Here is a 16,778-nt window from a genome sequence, read left to right as displayed (position 1 = left end):
CCAGCAGCTATGTATTCTGCTTCTGCTGTGGAGAGAGCAACACAAGCTTGCTTCTTGCAATGCCAAGAGATTAGACTTGATCCAAGCATGTGACAAGTCCCACTTGTGCTCTTCCTATCAACTTTGCAGCCTGCAAAATCAGAATATGAAAAACCAATCAAATTCAAAGATACCTTGTTAGGATACCACAATCCAACATCCTTAGATCCTTGCAAATATTTCAGAATTCTCTTTGCTGCATTGTAGTGTGATTCCCTTGGATCAGATTGATATCTAGCACATAGACATACAACAAACATAATGTCAGGCCTGCTGGCAGTTAGATATAATAAGGAACCAATTAAACCCCTATACTTCGTTTGATCCACTGATTTTCCTGCAGAATCTTGATCCAGCTGACAACTTGTTGAAATAGGAGTGCTGATTGCTTTGCATTGATTCATATCAAACTTCTTGAGCAGTTCCTTGCAGTATTTTTCTTGACTTATGAAAATCCCATCCTTGAGTTGCTTAACTTGTAGACCAAGGAAGAAATTCATTTCTCCTAACATTGACATCTCAAACTCACTTTTCATGGTTTTCACAAAGTCTTCACACATCTCTTCATTTGTGGATCCAAAGATAATATCATCTACATAGACTTGCACAAGTATGATATCTTCACTTTTCTTCTTTAGAAAGAGAGTTTTATCTGAATTGCCACGGCTATAACCTTGAGACAGCAGAAATTCACTTAGCCTTTCATACCATTGCCTAGGTGCTTGCTTTAATCCATATAAGGCTTTCTTAAGCATGAACACATGTTCTGGATTCTTGTAATCTTCAAACCCTGGAGGCTGAGATACAAACACCTCTTCATTGATGTAGCCATTTAGAAATGCACTCTTGACATCCATTTGAAACAGCTTGAAACCTTGTATGCTGGAGAATGCTAAAAGAAGTCTGACAGCTTCAAGACGTGCTACTGGTGCATAGGTTTCACCAAAATCAATACCTTCTTCTTGGTTATACCCTTTAGCAACCAGTCTTGCTTTATTTCTAGTGATAGCTCCATGTTCATCCATCTTGTTCCTGTACACCCACTTGGTTCCTATGATGTTCATCTCATGCTTCCTTGGAACCAAAATCCACACTTCATTGTATTCAAACTGGTTCAGCTCTTCCTGCATTGTTGTTATCCAATTGCTGTCTTGCAGTGCTTCTTCCAGGCTTTTAGGCTCAATCTGTGACACAAAAGCTACTGTTCTGCAGAAGTTATTGAGTGAATTCCTTGTTGAGACTCCTTTCTCAATTTTACCAATTACATTGTCAAGAGTGAGATCCCTTGGAGTCTTCCATTCTTTAGGCAGTCCTGCATTCACAGTAGATTCTTTGACAGAATTTGGATTAGTAGCATCAAGCTCACTAGATTGATTCTGTTGCATAATTGTTCTTAAATCATCCATACCAGGTTCATCCATAACAGATTTGGGCACAGAAAAATCTGTTTCATCAAACACAACATGTATAGATTCTTCAACAGCAAGCAATCTTTTGTTATATATTCTATAAGCATGACCATTTATAGCATAACCAATATGTATTCCTTCATCTGATTTAGGATCAAACTTCCCTAGATTATCCTTACCATTATTTAAAACAAAGCATTTGCAGCCAAACACCCTAAGATGAGTAATGCTAGGCTTCCTACCTTTATACAATTCATAGGGAGTTTTCTTAAGAAATGGTCTAATCAATGTTCTGTTAAGCACATAAGAAGCAGTATATACAGCATCAGCCCAAAAATATTTAGGTAAACCAGATTCATTTAGCATAGTCCTAGCTAACTCTTCTAGTGATTTATTCTTTCTTTCAACAACACCATTTTGTTGGGGTGTCCTAGGAGCAGAATAACTATGTATGATCCCATGTTTTTCACAATATTTATCAAACTTTGCATTTTGAAATTCTCCCCCATGATCACTACGAATCTGTTTTATCCTATTTTCATTCTCATTATGCAGAACCTTTGCAAGTTTCTTAAAGGCTTTATATGCATCATTTTTAGAAGCAAGAAACAAAGTCCATGTATATCTTGAAAAGTCATCAACAATCACCAAAGCATAGTAATTTCCAGCTAAGCTAGCAGTCCTAGAAGGTCCAAACAAATCCATATGCAAAACATCCAAAGCTTTATTTGAGGAAACCATATCTTTTGATTTAAAAGAAGTTCTAATCTGTTTTCCCTTTACACAGGCATCACACAATCTGTTATTTTGAAACTTTATGTTTGGTAAGCCAGAAACAAGTTCCTTAGATTTTAGCTTGTTCAAGTGATTTGTGTGAATGTGAGCTAGTCTCCTATGCCACAGCCATGACTCATCATTTTTAGATAGCAAACACTCATTTTCAGAACAACTCTTTTCAATGTCAAGGAGATAAATGTTGTTTACCCTTTTTCCAGTGAACAGCACCTTACCAGAATTTTCATTTGAAATTGTACAAGTATTGGCTTCGAAATTGACCTTGTATCCCTTGTCACATAGCTGGCTAATGCTTAGAAGACTATGTTTTAGCCCTTCAACATATAGGACATTCTCAATAGTAGTTGAGTCTTTAGTACCAACATCTCCTCTTCCAAGAATTTTTCCTCTATTGTTATCTCCATATGTGACATGCCCTTCAGCTTTGAGTTTCAGATTTATGAACTGAGTCACATCACCAGTCATATGCTTTGAGCAGCCACTATCTAGGTACCACTGGTTTTTCCTGCTGTTTTTCTGCAACAAAACAGATTTAGCATATATGGTACCCCTTTAGTCTAGGGTCCAGCATGATTAACACCTTTCCTTAGGAAGCCATTTGGCCAATCCTTTAGGAACAAGATATCTCCTAGCCTTACATGTTCTAGATACATGACCAGATTTCATACAATAAAAGCATGTTGCAGTATGCATTGTTTTTGAATTACTAAAAGAGGAAAAAACTGTTTTGGAAGGAACAAAGAAACTTGACAGCTTTTTCACATTACCTTTCATTCCAGGATTATATCCTAAACCATTTTTATTGAAAACAGCATTCTGTGAACCTAATAATGTTTCAAGATTTTCTCTTCCCTTAGTGAAATTTGAAAGTGTTTTTAACAAATACTCAACCTGTTTTTCCAGCTTTTTGCAATTATCACAAGTTTTAATTGATGCATGCAAACATGTCAATTCAAGACTAATTAATTCAGTTTTAGCTTTGTGCAGTTCCTCTTCAAGAGCTTTGACCTTTGGTTCAAGTACCTTATTTACTTTATTCAATCTGTTGCACATTACAGCCAACCTGTTTGCTTCATCATGTGTTTCCTTAAAGGATAATAGCAGTTGATCATAGTTTTCAGAATCAGTGGAGAAATTACTTACTGAGTCAGAGTTGGATCCCTCATCATTCACCATGAAGCAAAGATTTGCTTTTTCACTTTCAGTTGAAGAATCACTAGATGAGGATACATCATTTTCTTCCCATGAGATATATGCTCTTCTACCTTTCCCTTTGTCACTCCTCTTGCTTGCTGATTTTTCTTTACTTTGATTGTTTGGACAATCAACTTTTATATGACCTGGTTTACCACATCCAAAGCACGTGTAATTGGAAGAATTTGAATCAATAGGTTGTTTGGAATACCTCTTTCTCTGCTGAGTTCTGTCACGATTTTTCTTTCTAAGGAATCTGCTGAATTTCCTGGTGAGCAGACTCACAGTCTCATCATGTTCTGGATCACCTTCTTCCTCACTTGTATCATGTTCTATGGTAGTTTTCAGAGCAATTCCTTTGGCCTTCTTTTCCACTGTTTCTTATTCTTTCAATCTTTTCAGCTCAATTTCATGTTCTATCAGCTTTCCAAAAAGTGCAGCAGTGGACATCTTGGATAAATCTCTGGATTCTGAGATTGCTGTTACCTTAGGCTGTCAGCTCCTATCAAGACATTTCAATACCTTAATGTTAAGCTCTTCCTTGTCAAAGACTTTACCAAGGCCAATGAGGTGATTTACAATGTGTGTAAATCGTTTCTGCACATCTGCAATACTTTCTTCAGATTGCATTCTGAACAGCTCATACTCCTGAATTAGTGAGTGCTTCCTTGCCCGTTTCACATCATCAGTTCCTTCATGAGTCACCTCTAGTACATCCCACATCTCCTTTGCTGAGTTACATTGAGAGACTCTAAAGAACTCATCCATATTCAGTGCAGAGGTGATGATATTCTTGGCTAAGGAGTCATATTGGGCCTTTTTCTTCTCAGTTTCACTCCATTCAGACCAAGGCTTCTTTATTGTTTCATCTTTGACAACCTACATAGGTATAAAAGGTCCACTGACCACTGCATCCCAGATTCCCATGTCAATAGATTCCATAAAGATCTTCATCCTGATTTTCCAGAAAGCATAGTTAACACCACCAAACATAGGAGGTCTATTAATAGATGCACCTTCAGCAAAAGGCATTTTAAACTCAAACATCATACACACACTTGAGCAAAATACAAGCCCTAGCTCTTGATACCAATTGTTGGGTCTATTAGTGTCTAAGTTCAAGAGGGGAGGGGTGAATTGAGCTTATAAAATTTTCGCAAGAACACACAATTTTTCAGTATTCCAGAGGCAAAAAGAACAGATTGTTTTTACATGAAACAGATTGATTCTTCAGAGCAGTCTTGGCACAATTTGAATTTTGTTCAATGTAAAATTGTGTTCAACAAGAAATATAACAGAACCAGATCAGCTTAATATTGTGAGGATGAAGAATACAGCTATGCTTAGAAATCAATCAAAAGTTACACAACACAAGATTTCAAGAAGTATGATCCTTTCTCAGGTTTTAATGTATGATCAGTTTGTTCACAATTCACTTAAACCATTATATGCAGCAACCTTGTTTATGATCAGAAAACTTCAACAAATCAGGAAGAACAGTTTTCACTTAACCCAGAATTAACAGATTCAATTTAAAAAGAACAGATTTAGTTCTTGACAGAATTAAGCAAAAACCAGAAAAGAGTGCAGGGATGAGAATACAAGATACACACGTTTTTATACTGGTTCACTCATACAGAGCTACATCCAGTCTCACCTTACCCCAAGGTGGAATTCACTAAAAACAGTGCCAATCACTTACAAAACCAGCAGTTCTTGAACACTACAAGAACACCACACACAATGCTGAAAAACCCTATTTCAGCACACCTTGCACTCCAAGAAACCCTATCAAGGAGTGACTAACACTTACACCTTTACAAAACAGAATAAAGGAAAGATTACACCTGAAAAGAAGATGCAAGAACTCAAAACCAGTAGTTCAATTTGCTGCAGAACTGCACCAGCACCTTCACCAAGCTCAAAGGTTTCCTAGAACAAGCACACTTGAAAATCTCTTTGGAAAACCTTTCAAAACATCTTTCAATCCTTCTTCTCACATGGAAATTGTTTGATCTCTGTCAAAACCGTAATTCCTCAGCACTTATTCATGTGAGAGAGTTATTGTTTATATAGAAAACAGTTTCTAACTTCTTTTCAAAAAACAGTTGAAAAGCAGTTAAGAAAACAACAGATTCAGTTTTGAACTTAACAGATTTATTTTGTAAAAACTGCCAACTCAGCTTAACAGAAATAACTGTCTGAGTGGTACCTTTGGTGCCCTAACTAACTTGTGAAAAACCTTTCAGCACGTCAAAGAATAAACCTGTTCTTTCACAGTAAAACAGATTAAAGTATAACACACAGGCCAGCTCAGCTTAACTGAAATAACGAACTGAGTTTTCCCTTGGTGCCTTAACAGAAATTTAGAAAAGCTTTTTAACAGAGAAGAAATAAACAGATTCTTTCTCCATAAAACAGATTTATTTGTGTACTGTTTTAAAACTGTTAAAACCATTTTAAAAAGCTTTTCAAAAACTATTTAACGAAAGCCTTTTTAACAGAGAGGAAATAAACAGATTCTTTCTCCATAAAACAGATTTATTTGTGTACTGTTTTAAAACTGTTAAAAACATTTCAAAAGGCTTTTCAAAACCATTTAACCACATCATGTGCTTGATCTAGACTTGGTTAGGCATCTAGGATAGGTTACACAGCAAAAGGCAATCATACACACTTACAAGCCTAATTACAAATGAATCTAAAAACCTATTACAATCTTCAAAGCACTCAAGCCATTTTCTTCATCAAACACACATCAAGCCTTGGTAGGGAAGAAGCTTCCTCCAGCTTCAACAGTTTATACTGGTTCACTCCAAACCCAGAGCTACATCCAGTCTTCTCAGAAACCCTGAGGAAATCCACTAAGCAACCACACCTTGATCACTTACACCAAGAGAATGAACTTGAACACCTCAAGAAACACACTCTCCTTGGCCAATACACCAACACTAAGATTGTTGATCTTGATCCCCTCAAGAACACACAACCAATCTCAGCAAACACAGAAACGAAACTTGTTTAACAGAGTACAAGGATTACACTTGTTACAGAAGATAATCTGAAATCAATACAAGCAGAATCCTATTCCATACACTTTTATCAATCACAAACTCTTAGCAATCTCTGCTCTTTGAAAAACTAAAAAACTCTTAGCAAAAACTTGTCAAAGATTAATTGTCAAATCTGTTTTTTCTGAATTTATTCAAAGATGTAGTTTGTTATCAAATCTTAACAAACTCTTAAATTGCATTAAAAGATTGGTCAAAGCATTTAAGGACTGTTGCGTAAGCAGTTAAAACATTTAAAGCTCAGTCAAAGATAAAACCGTTTTTCTATTATGGTCCCAAAACAAACAATCGGTTGTTTCCTCGAATCAATCGGTTGTTTTGGTACTTAACAGTTCAACCATTTTAAAAACAGTTTTCAATCTTTTTCTCAAAACACCTAAGTATAAACAATCGGTTGTTTCGAAAAAACAATCGGTTCTTTTAACTTAGTTTGAAAACATTTTACTTTCACAAAGATTGAGAATGCCTATGCTTTAGATTTAATCAAAGGGTGGATTACAACATCCAAACTACCCCATAACTATACTAAAGCAGCACATCAACATCAAGCACAACAGAGGCTTCAACATCCTTCAAAGAGTTTGGATTCTTCAAAACTTGAACACCACTTGGTTCAACAGCCTTTACATATCATGCATGCAACTTATCCCCCAGAACCCTTAACGCTCTTGGGCTTAGGCGTCATAGAGAATATTTTACTTGTGTTAGACTTGAATGTACTAAACACACCCTTAGGTCCATTAACACCTTTCGCTGACCTGACAAGGCCTTCTACACGAAGAGTTACATTAAGTATACACATAAAAGTCAATACCCGCTACCTGGAGCCTGCTCATGTGGCCCAACCGACCTGACCTGTTTGACACAGATGTCGAAGTTCGATCATCAAGCGCTGAACTCAGTGCTCTGGTCCAGTACAATTCTTATTTTAAAATATAACTTTATTATATAAATTTTTATTTGAAATTTATTTTAATCCTAAATCATATATTTAAAATTATTTTTTCATATAAAATTATTTTTAAATAACTATTCTTCTAAATATATCGATATAGATAAATTGTGCAAAATAAAATGCACTTTTAGTTTGACAAAAGTCCACTTATCAAATATGCATTTTCATTTTGTTTATTGCTAAAGAACCCATTTCAGCGAAGAATACTTTTTATCAAAAGAAAAAAAATAAAGGGTGTTTCTTCTTATACCTCATCATTATCCGAAAATACAATTTTATTTATTTTTTAAATGAATTTTGGATTATCTTTTCCGGAGCTTTCCAAATACTCCTTTCTGAAATTTATAAGTGTGTTTTGAAAAAAAAAAAATCTGAAACAAAATCAAATTAGATGAGATATTTTGGTCTTTCTATTTATTTGATGAGTGCAAGAAGAACGTTGTCGGGATACAGGAAGAACACCCAAAATAAAAAGTGTGCGTAAATAAAAAAAGGCCTGGCCCAATTGAGTCCTCAAGGCTCATTTAGTTTCCGAATCTTAAGGTGCACTATATTTAAGGTGGGTCCAATGCCACCGAATCATTACCCGTTCATATATATTGCACTTTAAAACCTAATTGACAGTCCCTCCGCTGTGTTCATCATCTCTGAACCCTGTTCTTAAAGGAGCACCAGAACAAGCAGGTATGGGACAATCTTGTTTCTTTACAATTGTCTCTGTGTTGTTATCATTTTATTTGATTTTGATTATTTTCTACTGTAACTGTGTTGTGCTTCATACTATCTTTCTGTGTGAAGCCATTTTTGTTTGAACTAAATTTATGTACCCTAGATTTCATTTTTGCTTAATTAGCATTCTGTTTTAGAGAAATACTGACATGGGTTGAAATGAAATTAACCATTGGCGTAATATTCAGCATGCGTTTTTGGAATCGTAGCTTGTTTGATATTGTGTTTTTCTATCACTCGAATTGTGAGTGATTTAGCCAAATTTGGAATCAGATTTGAGCTATTTATTTAGTTTAATTGCTGATTTTGGACTTTATTCTAGCTTTTCTGATATTGTGGTGCCTTGTATTGCCCTAAGTTAGAGCTTTTTGTTTGTATTGCTATAATGGTAATGTCCTTGATAGCTTTTCTGTAAGTTTTGAATGACTCTTTGTTCTGCAAAGTTAGTGTGGACGTTAAATAACCTTGATTTGTATTTATTTAAGACAAGATGGCTGTTCCCTTGCTAACCAAGAAGGTTGTGAAGAAGCGTGTCAAGCATTTTAAGAGGCCCCAATGTGACCGCAAAATTTCCGTGAAGGTATGTTTGCTGGATTAGTTTGGTTGTGAATTAGTTTCCTGGAGATTTTCAATGTTATTTGTGCTTTTGATAATTGCAAAGGGTATGCTTTTAAATGTTTAAATTGAACCTAGGATGACTTTCAGAGTAAGCTTTAGATGTTTCCAATTTGTATCTCTTTACCTTTCCACTAACATCATATAATTGTCAGATCCCATAGTGTGATTGCTTTCATCTCTTTGATATGCAATGTTTTTTATGTTGGTCAATACTCTTGATCATCATTGGTTCCAAGGTGTAACACTTAGATAGACCATATATGCTATTGTTGTATGTAGCCTAGCTGGCGCAGGCCGAAGGGTATTGATTCACGTGTGAGGAGAAAGTTCAAAGGATGTGTTTTGATGCCAAACATTGGGTATGGTTCAGACAAGAAGACCCGTCACTATCTGCCTAATGGATTCAAGAAGTTTGTTGTCCACAATATCAAGGATCTTGAGCTTCTGATGATGCACAACAGGTAGTAACTGGTTTTAGTTTGCCAGTAAAAATTTCTTCGTTTGCCCTTTGTTGGTACATTATGTTCCTGACTTAGTTATTATGGTTGATGAAACATCAGGGCATACTGTGCTGAGATAGCACACAATGTGTCAACCAGGAAGAGAAAGGAGATTGTGGAACGTGCTGCACAGTTGGATGTTGTTGTTACCAACAAACTGGCCAGGTTGCGCAGCCAAGAAGATGAGTGATTGCTTTTGCTGAATCAAATAACTTGGCTGAAAATCTTTTCAAAATTATTAGTGTTATGTTATCTTTGTTTTGGATCCAGAGCTTTTTAGTATTTGACTAGTTGAGTTATAACTTGTTTCACTCCTTCAGATAAGTAGTCATTTTATGCTATTATTCCTTTGTTTCTTTTATGAAACGTATTTTGCATTTTATGAAGCTGTATGAGGTGGATGCATCGTTTTCTGGACTTATTTGTATGATGTTACAAATGAGTTGTAGCCTGATTATTTGGTCTTGGTTATAACCTTGTTCCAATTGTTCAAACATTTTTGTATACTAATTGATTTTAAGATATTTTAGTTTATGAGAAATGTTCTTAACTAGTTTAGAAACATCTTTTTAAGCTATGAACAAGCAAGAATAATCTTGAATTGACCCTAAGTAAATTTTAGTATCATGGAAGTGGCTCAAATATGTAATATATCACAAATTTCATATTTAAAGTAAGGAAAAAGTATTTTTGAATGATGAAGATTGTGAAAGTACAAAACGTATAAATGTTATTGTTTTGAATGTTCTAAAAAATAAAGGTTAAATACATTAAATTGCGATTGAATATGCTTATCTCTCTTCCACGTGTTCACTTATTTTATAAATATCGGGTTTGACAACATATAGTTTTCAATTTTCATTCTCTCCAGAAAAAGTTTAGATGTTTAAATTGCTCCTTTTTAAATTGATAATTTTAGTATTTTAATTTCTAAAAGATGGGAACTTAGTTCCAACTTATATTATAAGATTAATAATGATTATAAATTTTAATTCAAATGATTTTTTTTTGTAAATTTTCCTTAATTAATCTTTTTTTTATCAATTTTGATTTTCAAAGATAAAATAAATACTTTGTCTAAAATTTCAAAGCCAACAATAAAAAAATGCCTAAAAATATCGTACTCTTTCTTAAAATTCTAAAAAATGTTTGATTTAAAATTAAATACTCGTGACAGGAAGTTTAACATGAAAATGAAAATTTGAGAATTTTTTGTTTTGTTCAAGTGCACTACTTAGTATTGAAAATACCAAGAATATAATACCCACTTTATTGAAAAAGACCAAGAATACTTATATGAAAGTAGGCTTTCATACATTTGAATAACTTAAACACTTCTTTAAAAAATGACTTCTCTTCTCGTGTCAATTAATTAGATATTGGCAATTTTTTCCTGCACCCAATCAATTGTGATTGGCACCCAAAGAACATTTTAAAACCCAATTGTACCCTTGTCATGTTTATTTTGAAAAAGCTTGTAGGGTGCGCTGATGCAGATGATGCCCTCAAACCTTTGCGCAACAATGGACGACCTTCGCGTTCCTGGCTTCGTCTTTGTTCAAGGGATCCTTCCACTCAACACTACGCTACCGGAGAAATGTCAACCAAGGTGCGAGGATGCGAACGCCCGTGCGAGAGATGGTGTTGGGTGCAAGAATGACAGAAACAAACTTGGGTGTGTGATTGGGTGCAGAAATCACTAAACCCTAATTTCATTTTCATTAAGGATAATTCGGTACTTTCACAAATGCAATTGGGTGCAGGTCCAATTTGATTGGGTGTAGGAAGAATCAACCTTAGATATTTCAGTGTATTAAAAGGTTTATAAATATGGTGTTATTGCCTTGGGTTGATTAGATGGGCAAACTCACATCTTTCTAAATTTTTAGTGAATTTAGCGTTAAAAAAATCACATAAGTAGTGACAAAATATCACATATAAATCTGCTTTAATGAAGGAAAGAAAAATTCACATTAAATCGTTTTAAAAAATCTAGAAACATGTTGAATTTTTTAAAAGTCTTTGACTAAATTTACTTTTAACCCTTAATATAGGATAAAGGATTAATTAAGCCAAATATATAATTGAAAGGTTAATTAAGCTAAATTATATAAGAAATTTTAACAACGATCACTATAAAAATCCTAACTTGTATAATTAAAATAATAATAATAATAATAGTATTATTATATATTTTATCGTAAAAAACTATAATCTTTCTATTTTAGTTTTAAAACAATTTTAATATTTTATAAATACAATATAAAAGTAATTATAAACATGTGAGCGAGAGGCACATGGGTTAAATGTGGTATCTCTCCCCACAAATGAATGTTGGATTGGCCAGTGAATCAATTGGGCCGGCCCATTTTTTATTTTATGGGAAGGGCCTCAAAACAAAAATATTTAGTTTATGAATGTTTACCTAAACGACACGGTGTTACGCAGACAACAAATTAAACGACGTCGGAGTGAACCGAACCAAGCTGAAACGGTGGGCGTGGCTGTAAATAATCTGAAACCCATCAATGGCTACACTATCAGAGACGCTGCAATAGAAAGCAATTTGTACGTTTATCTATCTCTTCGTTTCCGTTTTTAAACCTAATCGTTATCGTTTTTGCATTTTGTTTGTTGAGTTGAAACTGTGAGGGGAGAAGTTGCTATGATGATGAGATCTATAATCTCGTTAATCTGATGAATATTTCATTCATGAGGATACCTTTTCTCAACCATTCAATATTCTTTCTGAGCTCTTCTCTTTCTTTCTCTCCGTCTGTTGAACATGAATTTCATCCATCATAAAAAGTTGTGTTAAAAAGAGTGCGTTTTTTTGCATTCTCATTACATGATTATTCTTACACTGGTTTCATGGTTGAAGAGTATTATTGCTTTGTGGTTTTCGTCTTTAATGCTGAATTGTTTCTGAAAGTGAAAGATTTAGAGCCTCTTAGTTAACTGATTTTAAAAGTAGTTCTGTTTTTCAAAATTGAAAATTGTTTGACTGCTAAATTTTGTAAAACTAAAAAATATAAAGAGGTTTTAGGTGTTTTCGTTTTTAATTTTTCATTTATCTTTCGCAAACTGATGAACAATGAGAACTAGTTATTCTCATTAGTGGCATTTGTGTAAAACAACAAAACCTAAGGCCAGTTGAATGTATAGACATGGATTGAAAGGAAGCAGCGAGGTTTCTCGTTGGTCAGTTCGCCTTCTTTGTATTGAAATGTCTCCGTTCCTACAGCGGCGAAGGCTAGGCTAGTATGACCAAAAATGAAAAGAGATCGGGGTCGATAGTTGATTCTAAAACACTAAGGGGACAGCTGCCTCCAAAACACTAAGGGGGAAGCTGTTTCTTAGTGACAACAGTTATTTTGATTCCATTTTTATTTCGTATTTCTGAACTCATGTTGGATTTGTGATATTAATCATTCATGTTTTGTGCCATTCAAATTTTGCTAATAAACTACTTGATAACTAGCAAAGAAATAACTAGCAAATCTCAAGCATATCGCATATTTCTTAGTGGCAACTGTTTAGGACTATTTAGTTCGATGGGTTTGGAAAATGCTGTGGTGTTTATTGCATCGGGTTTTCTGTAGCTGCATCAGTTTATTGCTTGTTGTGGTTTGGTCTTTGGTAGTTATGATGGTATTCATAATCTTTTTTATAAATTGTTCATTTTCAGCAACAATTATGTCTTTTCCCATTATAATTGGCTCGTTTGATGAAGCAAACCAATGTGTCATAATGTTTTATCTTATATAATATCTATAGCTTTGAATTCTTCTTAGTAATGTATGTTGCTTATTGTTTTTCTTGGTCTCTGTTTGATGAAGCAAACCAATGTGTCATAATGTTTTATCTTATATAATATCTATACCTTTGAATTCTTCTTAGTAATGTATGTTGCTTATTGTTTTTCTTGGTCTCTGTTTGCCTTAATCAATCAGGTTACCCTCAGCTAATTTATTCTTTTTATCGGGCCTTTCAACAATTATGTCTTTTCCCATTATAATTGGCTCGTTTGATGAAGCAAACCAATGTGTCATAATGTTTTATCTTATATAATATCTATACCTTTGAATTCTTCTTAGTAATGTATGTTGCTTATTGTTTTTCTTGGTCTCTGTTTGCCTTAATCAATCAGGTTACCCTCAGCTAATTTATTCTTTTTATCGGGCCTTTCAACCTCCATCTCTAATTTGTATATTTAGTTTAATTAGAAAGGAGGTGCCCATGTAAGTAACCTGTAAACTCATCTTCGCATAGTCAATAACAATTAATGAATACCCTGAGTTTGCTCTTGATATTACTGCAGTCTTCTTTTCAATTTAAGGTAGTATTACAGTCTTCTTTCTCTTTTGCTTTCAGAACCTTGAATACTAAATGTGAGCACTGAAGGCGAAGTGATTGAAATGGCAAGCTACCTGTGGAGAAAATATGCTGATTATTTGTACACAAAGTGGGAAAAAACCTTTCTCTGGGACATGGTGGAGCCTTACAGAAGGCCCAAATCATTTACTCCATTAGTCACTATTTACATCGCGGCTTTCTACTCCGGTGTCATTGGTGCTGCCATCACTGAACAACTCCACAAGGTTCTTTTATTATTATTATTATTATCATTATTTATTTTTATTTTTAATTCTGTTATTTTTAATATGTTGTGTGTTTTGTTTCTCTTATTTGTACTACCACTTATCTGTAGTTTTTAAACATAACCGAGACTTTGAGTGGGTTTTATTGTTTGCATTTTCTGATGGGATTGGAAGGAGAAAAATGGTGAAATTTTGTTGTGTTTGCCAAGTGGTGGTTTTTATTTGGGTATTGGATGAAAGAATGATTAATCATTACTGTTAGAAAGCATGGTCCAGCCTAGTGCATTAATAGTGATTGCTGATTTTGGTTGAAAAACACTTGATTGTAATATATACTAGGGTAATCCGTCTTTTAAAAACTAACTTCTATATCAACATCACAGGAAAAGTACTGGGAAGAGCACCCAGGAAAAGCAGTGCCTCTCATGAGACCAAAGTTTTATTGGGGTCCCTGGAGGATCATGGGCGGTGATGTTCCTAAACTTGAATGAAAGGCTCTGGAGACATGTTCATACTTGATTCCTATTCCCCTGGAAAAGCAGTGCCTCTCATGAGACCAAAGTTTTATTGGGGTCCCTGGAGGATAATTGTCGGTGATTTTCCTAAACTTGAATGAAAAGCTCTAGAGGCATATTCATACTTGATTCCTATCCACTTTCATGTTTTATGATTAATTGATAACTGACTGTTTGGTGTCAACAAAATTTTATCACAGGATGTATATTTTTTTTGGCAAAAAGATCCTTTATTATATCGGAGTCTAGTTATGTTTCTCCATATTTCTTACTTTCTTCTAGCTTTTGCTATTCTTGATTGGTTATTAAGATAGGCTTTCCTTACATGTTAATTAGGAACCATGTGTGGACTCTTCAAATTGGTCAACCTGAGTAGTATGTATGAAGTTTTCTATTCGATTCTCGATATCATTATCCATAAAAAAGTACTATTTGTCGGTTTATGGGATTATTTTTTATCAAATGCAACCCCTTCAGTGTGCCTGTGACATTAATTTGAATTGTTTCCAATCAAATTATTCTGTGTCACTTTCATATTTGTCAATGTTTCTTGCCTAACCAATTTATTTAAATTAGTCTAACGTGATGTTATGATCGATTCGGTCATGATGTCAGGATATGAGCAATGCAATTTGATTCATGTTAATTGAATTGATCTATTTCATTTGAAAAAGTATTTAACTATTTTTCTGTAATTAAAGAGAAATTACACTCATCATTCATTTCTTTAAATAGTTGCATATAGAATCTAGGCTCTCATTCTTCATTTGGTTGTCAATTACTACTTTTTCAATTGTTTATTTAATTATTTGCACTCTTAGTATTTGTACATTTATGTCTTATCCTTCACATGTGCTTATGTTGTTCACTTTATATACCATGATAAAATTCCATGCTTAAACTTTTTATTTAAATTTGAGCGTTGCATAGTAATTTGGAAAAAAATTTAGAAAATACAAAATCTGATTTTAATAATTTAGAAATGATTTATAATAATTCCTCATGGTTGTCTCTACTCCTATAGGTGTTATATATATATATATATATATATATATATATATATATATATATATATATATCATTCGGTATATTATTAAAACCTTTGTAAAATTTACAATGGGAAAAGCTTTCTAGGACTATGTTAAGAGAAATTAATCTACGAGAGTATTTTAAGTTGATACTCTAAATGCAATTTGTTATATGCTGAATAAGGTGTTAGCTGGATTTATCCTTATGAAAACACTGAGCTATACAAGAATAGAAAGCCTAACATAGTTAACCTTAAGGTTTTTGGTTTCAAGAGTTTTTAACTTAAACGTCAGTTAAACAAGGGTAAAGAATCTGTTGGGAAGTTTGATATACAAGCTGGTGATGCTATCCTTATGGGTTATTCATTACATATTTGATACCAAAAAGGGCGAAGGATTTGTAATAATGTAGGTAATGTTTGAAATTTTGATTGAAGGTGTTTCCAGCAGAAAATGCATGAAACAAGTGAGACTGAAAAAGTCATAGAAGATACATTCAGAATTTCAAGGCAATAGTGATCTTCGAAAGGAATGGAGAGAGTGCCAAGAGACTTTGTCTTTGGACAATGTGATAGGTGATCTTTGAAAATAATGTGATAGGTGACGGAAAAACGCCCTCTCATCTGCGAAGAAGCGAGGAAATGATAAGAAACTTATGTAAACATTTCGACAAATACCTTAGTAACTTTTTTTTTACAGTATCCACTACACATATAAAAAAAAAATTAATTATAAAAATATTACTAAAATAATTATAAATAAAAATTACATATAAAAGTATTATAATTTAAATATAAGTAATATAATATAATACAACAAAAAGTAAAGTAATATTTAAAATTTAATAATAATTAATTAAAGTTATTAAATTTATTATTATTATTTATTATTTATTTTATTTTTATTAAATATTTAATATTGTTGTTAATTAAAATAAATAGTAATAAATTAATAATAATAAAAATATTTTTTATAATATATTAAAAATAAATATAGTTATTTATATAAAAAATAAATTTGTATAATAATAATATCATTATTAATTTAAAAATTTTAATATTCTAAGAAACTCAGTTTTTGTAAAATAATTATTCAGTGAAATAATTTACAAAATTTTAATTAATTTAAATCTATACAAACAAATATCTTGTATTTCATTAAAAAGTTTTAAAAACAATAATAAATTTGTAATATTACATTTTAGACCTAAAAAATATTAAAATTATTTCACAATCGTCATATTACTTACAAATTTCAATATATTTTCGTATATCTATTCCAACATACTTTAATCCAAATTTTAATATATTTTTGCATATCTATT

At 33.1% G+C, this 16,778-nt stretch overlaps 2 protein-coding genes and 1 non-coding gene across 6 annotated transcripts in view; all 3 read left to right on the top strand.

Moving 5' to 3' along the window:
* LOC137827033 (large ribosomal subunit protein eL32z-like) overlaps nt 1-9,851 on the top strand; it is a 38,698-nt gene extending 28,847 nt beyond the window's left edge. Inside the window, exons 1-4 of one of the 2 annotated variants that reach the window (XM_068633228.1) lie at nt 7,967-8,147; nt 8,678-8,772; nt 9,090-9,271; nt 9,371-9,851. In XM_068633228.1, coding sequence (XP_068489329.1) covers nt 8,683-8,772; nt 9,090-9,271; nt 9,371-9,500 — 402 coding nt within the window. In that variant the 5' untranslated portion in view covers nt 7,967-8,147; nt 8,678-8,682 and the 3' untranslated portion in view covers nt 9,501-9,851. Of the gene's footprint in view, nt 1-7,966; nt 8,148-8,677; nt 8,773-9,089; nt 9,272-9,370 lie in introns of those variants that run through there. The other variant, XM_068633229.1, reaches the window with a different exon arrangement.
* Nucleotides 9,852-11,719: 1,868 nt separating this feature from the next.
* LOC137826028 (uncharacterized protein At4g29660) lies at nt 11,720-14,684 on the top strand. Of its 3 annotated transcripts, none has more exons than XM_068631871.1 (3): nt 11,720-11,878; nt 13,685-13,911; nt 14,295-14,684. In XM_068631871.1, the coding sequence occupies exons 2-3, from the start codon at nt 13,729-13,731 to the stop codon at nt 14,400-14,402; spliced, it is 291 nt and encodes a 96-aa protein (XP_068487972.1). In that variant the 5' UTR covers nt 11,720-11,878; nt 13,685-13,728; the 3' UTR covers nt 14,403-14,684. The 3 variants fall into 3 exon arrangements, with proteins under 3 accessions (XP_068487972.1, XP_068487974.1, XP_068487973.1); XM_068631873.1 differs by lacking the exon at nt 11,720-11,878 and adding an exon at nt 11,893-12,133; XM_068631872.1 differs by lacking the exon at nt 11,720-11,878 and adding an exon at nt 12,182-13,551.
* On the top strand, nt 11,972-12,064 carry LOC137827328 (small nucleolar RNA U30). The gene has a single exon (XR_011083719.1). It is a non-coding gene; the product is annotated as a small nucleolar RNA U30 (small nucleolar RNA).
* Nucleotides 14,685-16,778: the final 2,094 nt, after the last annotated feature.

Source organism: Phaseolus vulgaris, chromosome 8, assembly GCF_000499845.2.
Source record: "Phaseolus vulgaris cultivar G19833 chromosome 8, P. vulgaris v2.0, whole genome shotgun sequence".
Taxonomy (NCBI): Eukaryota; Viridiplantae; Streptophyta; class Magnoliopsida; order Fabales; family Fabaceae; genus Phaseolus; species Phaseolus vulgaris.
Note: the sequence above shows the minus strand (reverse complement) of the source record. Positions and strands in the feature narration are given on the sequence as shown.

Excerpts from the sequence above, each read along its gene's own strand:
- LOC137826028 (XM_068631871.1), top strand. The coding sequence starts at position 13,729 with ATGGCAAGCTACCTGTGGAGAAAATATGCTGATTATTTGTACACAAAG. Across the intron at positions 13,912-14,294 it reads TCACTGAACAACTCCACAAG|GAAAAGTACTGGGAAGAGCA; the intron begins GTTCTTTTATTA and ends TCAACATCACAG.